The sequence below is a fragment of the Bombus vosnesenskii genome, unplaced genomic scaffold (assembly GCF_011952255.1).
Source record: "Bombus vosnesenskii isolate JDL3184/JDL3185 unplaced genomic scaffold, Bvos_JDL3184-5_v1.1 scf7180000013267, whole genome shotgun sequence".
NCBI classification, from domain to species: Eukaryota; Metazoa; Arthropoda; class Insecta; order Hymenoptera; family Apidae; genus Bombus; species Bombus vosnesenskii.
Genome location: NW_022882927.1, coordinates 4,750,282 through 4,768,814, shown reverse-complemented (window position 1 = coordinate 4,768,814; position 18,533 = coordinate 4,750,282). Strand labels below are relative to the sequence as shown.

At 31.9% G+C, this 18,533-nt stretch overlaps 1 protein-coding gene across 8 annotated transcripts; it reads right to left on the bottom strand.

Moving 5' to 3' along the window:
• Window positions 1–618: 618 nt before the first annotated feature.
• Window positions 619–18,452, bottom strand: LOC117230439 (protein split ends). 8 transcript variants are annotated; one of them, XM_033487895.1, is made up of 21 exons: window positions 18,211–18,452; window positions 15,305–15,868; window positions 15,011–15,150; window positions 13,426–13,687; window positions 13,071–13,341; window positions 11,837–12,987; window positions 11,592–11,764; window positions 11,133–11,511; window positions 9,218–11,037; window positions 8,915–9,143; window positions 8,637–8,834; window positions 8,144–8,218; window positions 5,259–7,462; window positions 4,732–5,179; window positions 4,529–4,660; window positions 4,046–4,447; window positions 3,799–3,958; window positions 3,641–3,726; window positions 3,496–3,563; window positions 3,241–3,413; window positions 619–3,130 (listed from the first exon to the last, which is right to left on the bottom strand). In XM_033487895.1, exons 2-21 carry the CDS (start codon window positions 15,536–15,538, stop codon window positions 2,454–2,456), a joined length of 9,282 nt encoding a protein of 3,093 aa, XP_033343786.1. In that variant the 5' UTR covers window positions 15,539–15,868; window positions 18,211–18,452; the 3' UTR covers window positions 619–2,453. The 8 variants fall into 8 exon arrangements, with proteins under 8 accessions (XP_033343786.1, XP_033343789.1, XP_033343788.1 ...); XM_033487898.1 differs by lacking the exon at window positions 18,211–18,452 and adding an exon at window positions 17,572–17,849 and having other exon boundaries at window positions 3,799–3,955; XM_033487897.1 differs by lacking the exon at window positions 18,211–18,452 and adding an exon at window positions 17,572–17,848 and having other exon boundaries at window positions 4,529–4,657.
• Between the last annotated feature and the right edge of the window lie 81 nt (window positions 18,453–18,533).

The window sequence follows — 18,533 nt, the reverse complement described above, 5'->3', positions numbered from 1 at the left end:
TATATATATATATATATATATATGTATATAAATCATGTATATATATATATATAAATCAACAAATTATCTATATATGCTTGCAATTAATTATATGAATCTGTTAAATAAATTAAATAACTGTAATAAATTAGTTCATTAAATTCTGATCCATCAATATGTACTAAGACTTTATGTGTGAATCTTTTAAATGTAGCAAAATATGATTTACTTGTTTTTTTGTCATATTTTCTGAAAAATATATTGTAATACCTATGTCTGAATGTACTAAGTTGTTCAATTCCATCAAGTTAGATGCCATATTAGTAGAAGAAAATTATGATGAATTCATATTGTGATTTTTTCTTGTATGTAACAGTGCGGTTTGGTATTCTTTGGTAAAACAACAATAATGTTTTACAAAAATTTACTCCAATTATATCATCATCATTATCATTATAATACTATGTATATTTAAAATCACATTGTGTAAAATATATTTGGAAGGAAGTAGTCCGTTGCAATGCTGTTAATGAAATAATATTCATTTCTATTGTCTTATTTCATGCATTTCATCACATTCAATGAATAAATTTAAGAAATTAAAAATCAATTTTTACCAAACTATATCACTGTAAATTATTACATTTAAATATAGTTTATTTTAGAAACTTCATATACTCAGCTTTTATTAACAAACATAGAAGCTGCATCTTTATCAAAAGCCAATCCACCTAACAGTAAATGAATAATATGTACATTAAGTATTACATGTTATGCATTTTCTTTGAGTATTATCTAATAAATTTATTTAAAGTAACTATATAAGAATAATTGCAATGCATTTCCATAAGAAATACATACAATTACCTATATTATAATGTTTCGTTCAACAGCCACATGAATTTATTACCAGGTGGATTAACTGGATTTAAAGGTATAATTATATTTTCTCCCAAATAAAATGGAAAACGAAATAACGGAATTATGGTATGCAAAACTTAGAAATAAAACATATGTGTATATGAAACAATTGAGTGTAATTTAATATAATATCATGATCAAGTATCAATAACTTGGAAATTACAAGAAAAAACTTCATATTCAAAATTTTAAAATAATTTTCGAAATTCTAATACTGATAATAATAAATTCATGCTTAAAGCAGTAGTAAATCGCAACATTAAAAACGACGCGAACTGCAATTATTTGAACGAAATAAAGATAACATTATAATTACCAATAAACAGCAGTAATATTTGTAGTTATACAAATAAGCTATTCTTAACTATATTGCAAAATGCAATATGTGATAGCACAGATGAAAATTTAAAATATATTTTTTGGGATGTAACACAAGCACTAGATTATTTTATTTTTGATATTGTTAAAACATGTATGAATTTCATACATATGTCATGTTCCTATTGAGTTTCTTTTTTTCTTAATTAGATTCTCAATATCTATGATGATTACCATTATTTTCATCACCATTTTATCAGAAATTGAAGTGCTAAATAACAAAAATTCCTAAAATATTCAAAGGAATGGATTGCGCAAATGTATTTCAGAACGTATTGTAAATGAAATGCCAATTCAAATGAAATAAACTTCGATAAATTAAATATGCAATAATAAAAATATTCACAATCAAGTCTAAAAAAGATAATAGTTGATATAATATTAGATAAGATACATGAAACTGCTAACTAGTAACACATGACTTTTTTTTTTAATTGAAATAGGTAAAATCGCTAGAAATACATTAAAGCATAACAGTGACTATATTAATCATATTTCTTCTCTGTCTGACTCCTGCAATCACATCCATGCACACGTAAACATACATTCTCTGTCCAAAGCATTCAGTATACATTAACAGTTATACATATATATCGAGCAGAATGGCTGTATGCCATCATTTGTAAGACTAGCTGAGGCCTGTACTAATGTGGACTGTGCTATCAATAAATTGAGAGCAGAAAAAGTCTTTTAACAAGCATTTTTACTAAAGAAGGGTATTTACTACAATAAGATATAAGCACAGTACATGTAAAGGCCTCTATCCTCAATTTCAATATTTTATTTCTTTTTCTTTCCTATGTTTTTTTTTTTTGTCCAGAAGCTTAATTCGTTCATTCAAAATATTCTCCGTGTACGAATTGAGAGTTTTAATTTCGCTGCGAGGCACATATCAAATAATTAATATGCTGACGCACAGATAACGAGAATATTTTAACGATACGCACGGATGTTACAATATCAAATACATCCTAAATACTTTCATTCGCATCTCCTCGCATACATATCCACGAAGACGAGGGTAGCAATACGTATTAGCAAAACTATAATAGAATAACAATTGTAATAATGCATGATTCTCATACTAGTGGATAAGGGCAACACGTTTAAATAAAGAATGTATTACGAAAATGAGTAAATCGAAAAATATAGATCATAACTTGCTGAAGATTACGTTATTGATCGGTATGGGAAGGTGGAGCTGTTGAATTGTCAACATTTGCTGCGTGCAAAGGTTCTGCCGGCGGTGTACCGTCATGAGAATTTCCTATATGTGGGGTAGCTGGTGTAGCTGGCTGCGACTGAGACGTTCCACCAGAAGGAGCATATATTAGCCGATAGCCAGCTGGTAAAAAGAAACCACCATGTGGTGTGCAACTAAATGTTTGAAAATTTGATAATGTTTGATTATCGTGATACTGGATGTAACCTCCACTTCCCGTTGAACTTGATATCGGTATAGGTGTAACTAATGATCCAGTAGAGGATACTGCATAATTTGTTCCATCTGGTAATATAGGCGTGAACTGATATTGTGTTGAATTTATAATTGTCGGATTATGTGCTGGCTCTAGAGATTCAGTTAGTTCACTTGTATAAGTAGTAGGTTGTTGAGTAGACACGTTTTGCATAGTTTCAGAAGGCACTACTGGAATTGGAATAACATAAGCGTGTGGTATTCCAGTTGCCGCCTGTTGTGGTTGTAGTTGCAAAGGAGTTTGCTTCAATTTCTGCATAGCTAATCGTAATGTTTCATCGGTATCTGGATAATTACTTGGAGCTTTTTGTAAAGGAGTTTGGGGCGTTGTGTTAAACATTAAATAGTCTTCTGTACCTGGAAGTCTAGTTTGTCCTGTTAGGAAAAGAATTATGTCATTACAAGGGACGATGAAATATAATGATTGAAATGGGACGTATAAAATAGTTGTTTAAAGTTACTTAAAGTTACTATTAATGACTAACCTGGCACACTAGTCGTAACAGTATGATAAAGTACTGGATGATGTTGATGGTGATGTTGATGAAGTGCACTTGCTTGCTGTTGCTGTTGAATTAATAGCTGCAATTGATGCTGTTGAAATCGTTCCAATTCTTCTCTGTGTCTTCTTTGCAGGGATTCCAATTCCATAGTTTGCCTGTATATATACAGAAGTAAAAGAAGTTAATTTTTAATTATTATAAAACTGTAAGATGAAATTTTTATAAATGTAAACCTACTTTTTTATAAGCAATTGATATTCTTCACTTGGTGTTAATGTCCAAAATCTCTCATCTTTTTCTGCTTGCTATAAATAATATTAACAGTTGGGTTAATGGCACATAAATTAATTAAACATATACTTAATAAAAGCTATGTATTTACTTCTACAACAGGAGCATTAATAGGCTGAGTAATTTGCGTAGGTGGAAGAGAACCTTCACGGCTGTGAGTTATTTGTACTGGTGTACCTGTAATTCATGAATATTTAATTTTTAAACATTTCTAAATGTATCTATTTCATTGATCTTTAGAATACTTACCCTGTGTGTCATCTATATGATAAACCTTCGAATCTTCTGTTTGATTTTTTGACATATCAGTATGTTGTTGAATCGGTGTAGTAGCATTACTAGGAGGACCTGCGACCTTGGAAACCACGAATCTTGATATTTTCCTAACAGGCTGTGTTGTACTAACCTTCTATTAGTTAAAATTAGTTAGTTATTTTTCAAGAACGCTCGTTGGAAATACCGAAATTTGCTATACTTAAATATACTCTATATGTACCTCGGAAACATTTTCTTGAGATTCTACTTGCACTGGAGTGTTCGTATCAGAGCGTGATGTAAAGACACTGGGAGTAACGGTAGCAACAGGTACAGCAGTTACAGGTGGAACAGTAGTCAATAAACTTTGAGTAGACTGTAATGATGGTTGCAGCTGAATAGAACCAACGGACGACGGCGGAACAGAACTGATGGATACAGGAGGTGTTAAAGGTTGTGGAGAAGCTGTTGCTGGAATCGATCCTCTGTGAATTTTTGCTAATTCTTGTTCTAATTCTTGGAGACGAGATCCCGGTCTTTGGATTCGAACTTTTATACTCTCTTTACTCGGACTCATAGTTTCAGACCCTACAGGAGCCCCTCCAGGTGTTGGAGTTGGACTATCGAGAGAGCAATCTACATGCTGAACATAAGAAAATTTTATATTTTATTAATTTAAATCTTTCAAGACAAATGTATATGACGTTCTTAACGTAAAACCTACAGTTTGAGAAAGCGTAAGTTGTTGAATTGAGCTTTCTTGAGTTAAAACAGAACTTTCCACACTTGTTGGAACATTTGAATCAGTCAAGTTTGTAGTCGACTGTATTGTAGTCTGAGGTGATAGAGGACCCTGCTATGTATTTATCATATTATTAATACAAAATACAAAAAAATTTAATTCTTTATATTTTTTAAATTACTTACTATGCCATGTGTAGTGGAAATTGGCATGCCAATATTAACAAGTTTCTGTTGTAAAGAATGCATGTAGGCATCATATCCACCTATTATCTGGTGATTATGAGGAGTAGCTGGATAACTTATAGGAGGTGTGCCTACATTAAGCGCTTCGGACGGCTGACTTGTTAATTGAACAAGCTTCTGATGGAGATCTGCTATTGTTTGTGGACCTGTTCCACCTAGAACACTAGTTCCAGTAGTCGTATCTGTGACTTTATCTAGCGAATTCTGTTGACTAAGCTTTCGATGTTGTTGCTGTTGTTGGTGTTGCTGCTGCTGCTGTTGTTGTTGCAATGCTTGATTTTGTGTAAATAATACCGAATCTACAGATTCAACGATCGTATGTTCAGGAGTTATATCATGGCTAGAGCTTTCGTTCTCCGATAATAAAGGATATTCGGAACTTGTACGCCTAATATATAGACAAAATAAATTAATGTATAAACATACCTGTATTAAACATTTGGCAATATTATATATACTATACATACCCAGCTAAATTAGCATCTTGAGCTTCTGTTTCAGATACTTTTCCTAAGAGTTGTTGATCAGGGAGCTTTAAATGAAGCTGAGATTGATCGGAAGAAATGCAACTTTCTATATTTTGAGTTTCTTGTATAACATGTTGTGGCATAGTTTGTTGCGATTGTGGTTGAATCTGTTGAATATGTCTGATTGACGCAGATTGCTGTATAATATTTTGATTCATAGAAGCAGTCCATTTGCTCTGTTGAAAATTTTGTTGCGCCATTTGTAACTGAGGGTCGATCTGATGAGTTGCATTCAGTTGCATTGTTTGCTGCAGAGGTATTTGTGCTTGATGAGGTTGTTGACTAAATTGAAATGTTTGTGGAATTCCTTGCTGTGTTGTGTTCACTTGATAATTATGCTGTAATTGCGGTTGCATTTGTATTTGACTTGCTTCTGGTTGAATAGGTTGAAAATACTGTTCAGACTGGAGAGTAGGTTTATATTCGAGTATTGTAGTTCCTGGGATATTTACAGTTTGGTTTGGTTCGTGGGTAGTTAAACAATGAGGAGTTACAGATTTCGATTTCGGGTTTGAAAGTATATTTGCTAAATTTTGTGCTAAATCTGGAAGTGTTGATGAGACCTCTTTTGTTTTAAGTGTAACTTTAGGAGCAACTTCTACAGTGGCAGCTTGATGGGCAGGAACTGAAACAGGTACAGATACATTTGCTGGGACATTCACTGTAGCTTGAGGTGCTGTTTGAAGCTGTTGGATTGGTTCCAAAACAGTCTGTGGTAAAGGAGTGATATTTGGTCCATCTGGTTGAGAAATAAATTGTACATGCTGCGTTTGGGGCATTGATAAATTGGGCATGATCATTGTTTGCTTCTTATCGTCCGTCATATTAGCAATTTCCGAAATTTGCGAATCCGTAGACATGTTCGATGTTGTAGAAATATTAGAAATCCTGCGGTTTCTTTCATCTATAATTGTGGTTGGTTGTAATTGTGGAATATGTCTAGGAAGTATCACATATTGTTGATGTTGTTGTGGTATTTGTTGATGTTGAAATTGTTGCAATGGTCGCTGAGCTTGCATTTGTCCCTGATGCTGATGTTCCGGCTGAATGTGCATTTGCGTTAAACTTTGTTGTATAGGAATTTGTTGTTGCTGTAATAGAATATTGCATGGCATAGATTGATTTTGATATTGTCCTGATATATTGATTCCGCTCGATGCAACTTGAGTTTGTGAATCCTTTTGTGGCATGGCTACATTTTGAGATACAACTTGTACCTGTTGAGGCGATTGATGCGTTATTGCTGATCCTGGAACCATTACATTTTGTTGACTAGATTGCACAGCACTAACATTCTGTTGCATTTGTGATATGGATAGGATTGCTTGCCCTTGTACAGTACTTTGAAGAGCAATTGATTGTTGTACTGGTTGTTGAATTGTTTGAACAGTGTCTACTTGTTCTGCGATACATTGAGGATTTTGCGTAACGATTTCGATATTAGATTTTTCAGGAACCATAGTTTGTGCTTCTAAAACATTTACTTCTAGATCATCGTGTTTTACTTGCCCCTCATCAATCGTATTTGATTGCGATAATGAACTAGGCTGAGCTGTTAATACATTAGATTTATCTGCATTTTCTACAGAAGTAGATCCTTCTTCTTCACTTGTAACAATCTTCTGTTCAACTACAGGGCTAACTAAAAAACGAGAAATTTTTCGTGCTGGAGGTGGCGCAGTTAATGTAGCTACTTCTGCAGTTATGGCATCAAAGTGTGTCTCTTTATTCGTTTCTTTCTCTTGTTCCATTGCATCTTGAACGACGGATTCTTTAGATTTTTCATTTATTTGATTTACAGTCGAATCGGTTATTTGACTTTGGATATACGTTGATTTAGCTGTTTCATCTTTAAGTATACTTTGCGCGTCTAACACTGTGTCTGCTGCTGCAGAAACTATGGTTTCCTGAGTTGGATCAGTGGGATCGCTTGGTAAATTAGTTGGTGTTAATGTATCCGTATTTTGTGTAGAGGTCGATGATCTTCTGGATGCTTCAGCTGATGTGTTTTCAGGACCCATTTGGCTATCAGGCGTTTGCACATTTTGTTGCTTATCCATGGAGGTGGAGCCCGTAATGTGAGAAAGAATTTGGTCAATCGGTAATAATTTCGTAGGTGTAGAAGTATTGGAAGTTTCGTCTCTCTGGAATCATACAGAAAATAATTATCTAGCTATCAAAGTTTACCTTTTACCAATAAAATAATTACAATGCACGTAAACAAAACCAAATAGCGGCATAAATGAAATAATTATTGCAAAATACAGTTATATAAGTCGGTTACATTACTAAGTATATTTAAAATAAATTAAAAAAGGGAAACACAAATAGGTATTTTTAATAAAGAATGCATATCTTACAATGCTATTATGTTACAAAAAAATCTATTTAAATAAGTACAATTTCATTCATTTCTAAAGAATGTTGTATGAATGTTGTTTATTATTTCATATATATATAGGATTCTCTTATATATAAATGTATTGTAATATACTGCTAATAGAAATTATAATCTTCATAAAAGAGTGAATTTTCCTGAAAAATTTTCAAGTAAAAATTAAATGTAATATATAATTAAGAATAAATATATAAAAATTAAAGTATAAAGTATGCCCTGGCCATAGTCTAACCGTTATGTTATACGAATTGCCTATAGGAGGAATTTAATATGCAGGAAATGTCGTCATATAATATTGCTGTACTTCAAAAGATACACAAATGTCCGAACACAATGTATCATGAATCAAAAAGGATGCACAAACGTCCACGATTATACGATGAAATATAGGAAACAGGATAAGGTATAGAGGGGACGATGAACTCACCGAACGGTGTCTACGATGGATTTTGTACGACGATCGGTGGCTGCTTTGACGAGTTAGCGAGCCATGTCTCACCTGCTGCGTCCAAAACGATACACACCAATTATACCTTGGAGGTACACCCTTGTGTTTTTTTTTATGGGATCACGAGATATACATCTCGAGCGTAACCACAACGTTATTTTAGTATGAAATATATAAGAAACATGGTTCTATTATTTCAAGAAAAGAACTTACAACAAGCAAAATAGTCCTATGATATGCATTATGGACTTTTGTGTATCAGGTTCTTAAGTAATAATACTAATGACAATGATCTTTGTTGAAAACTTCTATTTCAAAATTTATTTCTATTTGTTCTCTGATAAAAAAACAGAAAAAAAAGAAAAAAAAAGAAAACGAATTTCCTTTGTAGATAAATTGTATAAATTTCATTATATTCGTAGTATATTAATATCTATAAAACAAATTGAAAAAACGGAAAGAAAACCATTACCTTAGCTGTATCAAGACTGTGGTCACGATCTCTAGGTCGACGACTCGTAACCGGACTACCACCGGCAGATTGATCTGGTGGACCATGTGCTACTAAAGGTAAAGCCCGTGTAGGATCCAAACGTAATTGTTTAACGATGTCTTCTATCAATTCAACGAACGTTTCACATTGAGATTGTGGCAATAAATTTTCAGCAACCTGAAGAAAATAAGAATAGAATAATAATAAAAATTTTGAAGATAAAAATATTAACATATAAAATTTTATTATTTACTTACCAGGTTATTAGCAATGTCAGTAGGTACCATATCATCTCTATCAAATTTAAATGTCACAGTTTTTTGTTTGCTGGTATCTAACTGACATTCAACAATCATTGATTGTCCCTCATTACTACTTACAGACAAAACTGTTAATTTGATACCAGGTTTCTTACGTTTCGTACCGGATCTTTTTACTCTAGATCTTTCGGATGAAGTGACATTCTCTGCACTTTCTTGATTTATTCTATATAAACAAAATATTGGTCAGTTTCTTAAACAATATTTATTTAAAGATTCATTGAAACTTTATATATTTACCCTTCATTTGGCATTGCTGCTTGAGATGTGCTTATGTTAGACACGTTAGAGACATTTCCTTGATCCTGAATAGTAGGCGGTATGTCTGTTGGTAAAGATTGCACAGAATCCATTGTATCTTGTTTAGATAAAGATGATCTTTCTGTGTTAGAACATAGCTGTTCTGTGTTTGAAATGAAATGCTGTTGTTGCTGAGACACTGTCGTTGATGGCACAGAAATCCCAGCTGATATGGGTACAGAAGTAGGGATACTAGAACTTTGCGAATATTTCATTTGAACTAAGACATTTTGTTGAGGCTGAGATTGATGTCCACTGTTCGAAATAAGAGTAGGTGCACTTTGCATATTTGGAATTGTTGATGTTATTGTATTTTGTATATGAGTTGCTGATGATGTGCTCTGAAGATTTAGACCAGTTGGTACAGATGGTTGCACTTGTCCTGGTTGTGGTTGCATGTAAGGTTGTGAAGTTGGAGGTGCTGTATTTTGAGGGATACTTGGATGAGAATAAATTTGGGCTGTAGGCTGATTGGATGATAAAATCTCGACATGGCCGGAGGAACTTGAGCTGGCATACGAATGATACACTTGTTGAGATATATTTTGTTGATATAGGGGTTGCGTGCTGTATCCTGAGGTTCCTGTCGTATTCTGCTGATAGTACTGCTGATTTTGAACATGCTGTATTTGCGGTTGAGAATATTGCACTTGTGGAGGTTGCGATATTTGCTGATGCATATGTTGAGGTTGTGATAAAATTTGTATCTGTGGTTGTTGTATTTGATGACCCATCTGTTGCGGCACATTCATTTGATTCAGTTGTATGTACTGTTGTTGCTGATGTAAATGTTGCTGTTGTTGTATTTGTTGAGATACTTGAGGAAATTGTGGTTGAGTCTGTACAGTCTGAGGGGTAGAGCATTGTGAAGAAGTAGCAGTTAAATTTTGCGAAACATGCTGAGGAAATTGTTGTGGCTGTTGTTGTTGATATTGTTGTTGTAACTGCTGTTGATATTGCTGTTGTTGGTACTGCACTTGCTGTTGTGAAACCTGAGTCACTTGTTGCATTTGTTGTGCTTGCTGTGGCTGAACAACAGACGTTTGTTGCTGCATTAATGGTTGCTGTTGAACCAATTGGACTTGTTGTGGTTGTAAATTGTGTTGCTGAGGTTGTTGTGCAGCAGTTTGCATTTGTTGCTGTTGTTGCAAAGGTATTTGATTCTGTTGCAACTGCATTTGTACTTGACCTTGCATTTGGATGCTCATATTTGATTGCATCTGTTGTTGTTGCTGTTGCAATTGCATTTGTTGAAGTAATAATTGTTGTTGTAACAAATTTTCATTGGTTGTATTAACACTATCCGCTTCTCGATCTAAACGTTCCTTTTCTTCTTTGGCTTTACGTTCTTCTCTCTCTCGCAACAAAGTGCTGATTTGCGATTTTAACATTTTTGCTACAGCCTTGACATCTTCCTCAAGTATAAGGCTAGATTTAGCCATTTCTGAGGCTACTTCTTCTGCATTATCAGTTTGAATGTCAAAATCAAACTGTATCGCCTCGTTCTCTTTATGTTTGTTAGTACGTTTCTTGGGATCCAACACTCGAAGTCGGAATTCAACACGCGATAATTCCGCATCCGCTACAGCTGAATCTCTTGAAACCATTTCTAATTTTAAGCCAACATCGTCCGCAAAAAATTCGTGATTTAAAAGATCTTTAACTAAAGGCCGTTCTTCTTTCTTTAATCGAATGCACATTTCTATAATCTCACGTACTTCTGGATTTTCCACTTTATCGTAACTTTGCGGTTTTACACCCTGCGTATAATACAAACATTATTCAATATGTTGTTTGACACGTTGAATAAAAATGAATACTATATAAATAATAAAAAGTTCATTAAACAATTTACCGATACTACGCGTTTATATATTTGTGCCGGTCCAGTACATTCTGAATATGGATATTCACTAGTAGCCATTTCAAGCATACACATTCCAAACGCATAAACGTCAACGGATTCATCGTAATGTTCTTCATACATTTCTGGTGCCATAAATTCAGGTGTTCCGATAACGCTTTTTGCAAAACTTCTGTTTTTAAGAGTAGCAAGTCCTAAATCGCCAATTTTTACACTTCCTGTGGTACCAGTAATAAAGATATTGTCACATTTTAAATCACGATGAATAATTGGTGGTGACCTCGAATGCAAGAAACTAAGGCCTTTCAAAATTTGTCGACACCAAGATTTTACAACTTTTGGATTAATTTTTTTAAATCGTCTCAGATACCTATATGGAGTTGCATAATAATTTAGAATTATAATTATAATATTAGGAATTTTTAAAATTTTTCATGAGTTTAAACGTACGTTTTCAAGGTTCCTGAAGTCATAAGTTCAGTGACTAGCACAATATATTTTCTACGTGTAAGTGTAACTTCCCAATAGTCATAAAACCTGACAATATTTGGGTGTTGTAAACCTTTCAACATTTCTGCTTCCTCTCGAAATCTTAATCTTTCCGTCTTATTTAATTTTTTTTCCTAAAAGAAAAGTTATAATTATATACAAATCTGTTTAAAAGTAATACAAACATTCAATTACATTTCTCTGACCTGCAATTCACACCAAGCAACAGCTACACCAGTTTGAGTATCCAGACCTCTATATACAGTCTTAAAGCTGCCTCTACCAATTTCTTCTTCAAATTTTAAAAATCTACCATCTGGTGATATACCTATAGCCTTTTCTTCGTCATCATCATCTTCAACAGTTTGCACTTTAACTTTCATTAATAAATTTCGTACTTCCTCCATAGCCATTGTTTTCTGTGTTAATTTTTCATCTGCTTTAAAATTTTCATCAAGTAAAGGACCAATAAATCCTTCCACTGCTTCTTCTTGCACGACTTCCTTTTCTTTTTCATCTTTTACCATCTTGGTTTCGTCTTGGGTGTTTGTATCCTTGACATTCTTCAACTCAGTATCTAATGGTGGTACTTTACCTAATTTACTCAGAGATTCATGAAGCGCTTGAGTAGCAACAATATCACTGATACTGGTGCCATTATCATCTTCATCATATATCGTCACTTCTTCTTCTACTTCTCTTTGCGCATCTATATCTTTAATCTCAGTTTCCACAATTTCTTCTGACACCTTTGATGTTACAAATCTTGAGCTTTTTACCATTTCTTCACTTTGTTGCATGTCATTTTTATCATCTATCACATTTTTCTCAGAATTTTTAGCTAAGTCTTCATTCTCTGCAATATTAGTAGATTTTGGCTCTTCGTTAGACGTTTTCCGTTTGGTTTTTTCGTTATTTTTATTAGCTGCTGAACTCATGGATGTTTCTGTGGACGAACTTGTATTTATGTTTTTTTCCATATTTATTCCTTTTAAATTTTTGCTATTGTGTTGCTCAATCATCTTTTCTGCAACATATTTGTTTCTAGATTTTATATTGCTGGATTTCGTACTTGTGGAAGAAGTGGAAATTACTTTTTGCTTATTCTGTGCACTTATTTCTTCGTCGATACTATTTGCCGATATTTTTCTTATAATATTCGAAGTTTTAGAAGATTCGAAACATTCTAATGTAGACGTCTTTTCTTCGTTGGAATCTAGTGATCCTTTTTTGTCTGATGGGTTCCGTGAGGAATCAGCACCTTCTTTACTAATATTGTATTCCACACTCGTTTCATCTTCGTCTGATTTTTTTGATTTCAATCGGCTAAGTGGTGTTGAAGGTGTGGAACTGGATCCTGTACATAAAAGCGAACTTCGTAGTAAAATCTGTAAAACGTTCTGTATACAAAAATTGTTGCTGAATGAAAGTATAAAATACCTGGCACATTGAACACATTTTCTGTTGCTGTAATAGCTTCCTCTGCATCGCTAAAACTGCGATCATTTTCATGATCTAAAGATGGTGAATTGAGATTCCGAGATGATGATTTTTCACAAATTCGTAACACAGATAAAACTTTCTTTTTAGAAGAAGGTGAGCTACTGGCGACTCCGTTACTTGTTATCGATAATGAATCCGTATGATCAGCCCTTTGAGTCCGCACTTGTTTTTTGCAAATTGGTGTAGAGGAACGGCTTAGATTTGATGTCTAAGAAAATAGGTAAAAACATACAATTTATACTTATATGAAAATATTACTTACATATAAAAAAGCTTTTGTTTTCTAATATACCTTTCTATCTCCAGAACTATGAGCACTAGTGCCAGCTTGTGAGACAATAGATAATTTTCTTTGGCGTTTGTGATTATGTGTGTGATTATGGATTCTTTGAGTGGTTACAACTGAGCAAGGACCTACTCCTTCTTGAGAGGCTAAGTGGCCCACTGCCAGGCTAATCCCACTCTGATTACCGCCTCCTCCACTGGCCACCAGCTTTGGACATAAACTTGACAGGCCACTTCCCCCTGAAGATTGTTGTCTATTTGTCTCATACCTAAAACATCATTAAACATACTACATAATTATTACGCCATATTTCCTTTTCTTTTTGTTAAATTCTTCTTTTAAATATTATTTTCTTTGATAAAAAGAGACAAAGTTCAAATTTTACGCTTAAATCATATAATTATATGCATTTCAATTTAGATACAAAGTATGCAGAAAGCTTTTATTTTGTAATACAAAATATAAATACAAACTATAGCAGAAAGTATGATTACACCAAATTGAAGTCATATTTGTCATCATGAAATGTTTCATGTATTACATTGTGTTTTATGAATATGATAAAAATTGAAAAATGTTACACACACACATATATTTTGCAATCAAATACCTTTTATTATATAACTATGAAGAATAGTAAATCTAAATTAAGAAATTAATGTTTAGCCTCATCTGTACTAAATGTACTCGTACATACACGCCAGCTATGAAATCATTATATTATGTAATATTGAAATGCTATGAATAATGGTTTGAAGTACTACTTAATCTTAAAGGAAGCAAAAGTATGAAAAATGTTTGAAAAATAAATTTAAGATATACACAAATCTATAATAATGATAAAAATCCAAAACAAAAAACTAAATCAATAGTTGTTGATAAACTATTATTTTTTCTTGAACGTGTAAATGACAATAAATAATAATTGAATAGTTCTATGTTGCAGTATGACAATAATGTAAATCATGTAATTACTAACCTTTGAGTACCTATAAAATTTCATACTTGAAGTTCAGAGTCAGTAATTCTGAAAATATATTGGGTTTTATACTTTTCCTGATGAAATTTTCTAATTTCATGTGGAAAAAATTTCTTGATTAGATTTTATAGTACTTCAGCATTCACTAATTTTTCAACTAATTTTAGCACATAAAATATTTTAATTAATATATTTTTCTAAAGTAATGTTTTTTAAAGATTGTAATAATTTCAATATGTACATGTACAGTACAGATGAGATATACAAAAGATTCCTGTGCATGTGTAGTTTTAGTATTTAATATATTATTATAGTTTGTTATATTCAGTAATTCAAAAATTCAAAGTTAGAGGTACACAAACACTTTGTTCCTTAGAGACATATTTCAGATTATGTATTGTAATAGAATAATTATTTAGAAAACGGAATCTGTAAAATAGTATATTAAAGAACAATCTTTATAAAGTGCATTCCAAATTAAACATATACATATATATTGAACATGTATAGTTAAATGAAAAGCAAAGAATGTATTACAGCAAAGAAATTAAATGACAGAAGATAAAAAATGACAATGTAAGAAGCATGATTTTGATACAGACATCATTATACCTGTCCTGCCTGCTGTGGCCAGATGAGAGGAATCCACGCACTGTATTGCCTATAGCTGCTCTCTTTTTAATTTCTTTCTTCCGTTCTCTGTACCCACCAGATCCAGTCTCCACTTGATCTTGACGACTATTTCTATCTGCCTGTAATCAATACACTAGTATTATAATCCTCAATGTGATAATAAATAAGTGTGCACAGAGATATTAACAATGTTCAGTAATAAATTTGCGAAATTAACAGCATGTATATAAACAGATAAAATATAAATCTAAAACTAATTTATGAGAAGTTTACCTTAATACTTAAAAGCTTTATATTCAAATTAGTACTTGTGCTTGTTGGAACTGGACTTAGATCACACCTTACTCTTCTGTGTGATTTCTCAACAATTGGTGGATCTTCCTCTAATTCCAACTGATTTCCAATTGTAAAAGAACGACTCTGTGTTAACAAAATATCTTCTGTATTATGTTCCCGACTAGTGCCAACCGAACTCACTGCCTTGTTTTCATTGCAGCATCTCGGCATTGCACATAACCAACGTATGAAAGAATTCACTTTATAAAAATCCTTGTCTTCTATTTTATATATATGTACATATATATTTATATATATATATAAATTTTTATATATATATATATTTTCTCTCTCAGTTTGATTTAGATAAAGATTTTTAGAAAAACAGTAGCTTTAATTAACTTTATCTTTCAAATTATAAAATACTGGATGCATTTATATAAGTGCACAGAGTATGTGGTTCTTATATTCATCACAGATCTTTTCCTCCTTTCTTTACCAAATATACTCTGTTACTTCAATTTCTTAATAAATATTTAATACCAAAGAAGTTAAATGATTCTGAAAGCAGAAAAAATATTGATATTAATAATAGTAACTAATAATAGTAATAAAATATTAATGACAAAAATTTCATAAATAAATGAAGAATTTATTTTGTTTATAATAATATCTTTACTGTGATAATATCTTCATTATGATTTCTATTTTTTATAAAATGAGACAAATTTTTTAATTTCGAAGTTCTGATTGAATATTATATGAATATTTAATTTATCTTTTAACTTATCTTTAACTTTTAATTCAACATAAGTTTTCAAAATAGATTGATGATTTTAAAGTATATTTTGATTCAATATTATATATATTAAAAAATAATTCACTATTTCAAGCAAGCTATACATTTACTTTGTTTATAAGTTATAAATATCGTTTATTATTAATGGTTCAAAGTAATAATACACATGTATTGTGAGTAAAAAATAATTTAAAATTAATATTTCTCATATATAACAAACATCATTTTTACGTCATTCTATTTAAATATTTTATATGACACACTTTAAATATTAATAAATATGTATGCTTATCTCATTATGTTTATCATTACAATTTTATTGTAATTTTAAATAATGTTAATAATTTATCAGTGTTTGCATTAAATGCGAATTAATAATTTTATTAAAATAATTTTATATTATATATGTACATCATACCATATGTTAAATGCACGAATAATTTACAAATTATTTGAGTAACGAATATGCAAAAAACTACAAACGAAGTAAATTGTTTATTTAAAAAAGGAATGGAAAACAAAATTAGAACTACATAGAAGAACATTTTGTGATAGAAATAGAATTCTATCAATAAAGCTTGAATTAATCTATTTTACAGAGGGCAGAATTGCATGTGTGTATTAGTCCTTCTGGTTTCACTATAATCCCTACTTTGCAAACAGTTTTATATACCAGACGGATTATATAAATTTAACAACATCAATAGTCTAATGTTGATCATGTCGACTGCCAATAAATGTGAGGACAGCCGATCTCAGAATTAGTGCTTTAGATATACTAAATATATCGTCTAGACAATATTTCGTTATTTATTAATAAATCGAACACTTATGTATTTATTATTACTTATGGATTTCGTAAACTTGTTCAACGAAATAACTGCGAGAAGTATTAATAAGTTGAAATAAAGAGATTGAACATGAACAGGTGGGGAATAAAATTTACTTCGTTAAATATCGCAGTATGTTGTCAAGCATCGTGGAACAGTCACTTGAAAAATGTTGACAGTATATAGCAAGTAGCAGGTCTTACGTATATACTGTGATATACGTATCTCACGGACACACCGTTACAATGCATGCCGAACACATGCGTATTAAGGGGTGAAGAGGAAGTACTACACACGTATACCGCAAATCAAATAAATGCACACATTCGTACGCGCGCATATAGTCAAGACCACCAAAGAGATAATGTGACATCTATCCCAAAAATATCGCGTCAGTGCATATTTTACACATTGTCTGGCGGCGAATAGCTTCGAGACCTATGAATAAATTCGAATCTTTTCATTCTCTATGAACGTCACCGATTTATCCATGATTTTTGTCTGATAAAATACATAGGGAAGACAAGCAAGTATACTTGTCATGCGGAGATGCGTGAACAACAATATCTACTTAGAATCAGCGGTTTCGTATGGATATATAAGATATTTGTTCAATTATATGATTGTTTCATTACCTCTGATATCGACCTGATCATATTAGCTTCGCGACGCACTGACAAACAGCACTCGTAACTTCTTAGTCAGCCGGTACTCACATTTGTGATGCAGAAAATCGTCCGACTACACCCAAATAACCACCATTTTTTTCACTGAGTAATGCGCACTCTCGCGGTGCTATGCGTCAACAATGATCAAGTTATAAATTTATGCCGCGTACACACCAATCACGTTTATGTTATCATATAACACCGAATGATCATTGAGAATTGTTTTTATAGGTTTTATTTTCTTGATAACCATTTTCCTACCTACGATTCAGTGTTTTATTCAATAATTTATTCTACGTATGTAACACTAATCATTAAAAATTTGTTCTTATAGGTTTTATTCTTTTTAATAACGTTTATTTACGATTGAATGTTTTATTAATTAATTTTGTATATACTTATTTGTTCCTGTAAAACTTTTTAAGTAATTAAAACAAACTTATAATAGACTTATTTCGTATATTATAAACTTTTTGTTCACTTTAAATGTTTGTATAATATACATATATGTATATATATCCATTTACATACTTAAAATGTTCTACACAATAAAAGTGTCACATAAAAAAACTAAAATAAATAAAGAATTAAGTATAATTTACGTACAGGAAAATACGTATCTAATTAGTGTAGGAATAGTGATGCACACATGAGAGTACACTACTACTGTATATATGATATTTAGAACGAATCCTCCACAGATGGTAAAATTGTTTCAATTCAGACTTCTATGAAATTTGTATGACATAAAGACACGTTAAAATTGATGAAAACATTTTCGTCGAGCATCGAGCAACTTTTATTTTTTCACACGCATTAATCTCGATACGAGACTATGCATTAATATGCAACCCGAAACTTGATATTTATTTAGATGGGAATGTATTGAGAAGATTTTCTTGTGTCACTGCTAGGTAGCACCATTGTCG

Coding starts and splice junctions, on each gene's coding strand:
- LOC117230439 (XM_033487895.1), bottom strand. CDS start 15,538: ATGCCGAGATGCTGCAATGAAAACAAGGCAGTGAGTTCGGTTGGCACT. Junction 4,448..4,528: donor AACTTACGCTTTCTCAAACT/GTAGGTTTTACG, acceptor TCTTATGTTCAG/CATGTAGATTGCTCTCTCGA. Junction 3,564..3,640: donor TTAATGCTCCTGTTGTAGAA/GTAAATACATAG, acceptor TATTATTTATAG/CAAGCAGAAAAAGATGAGAG.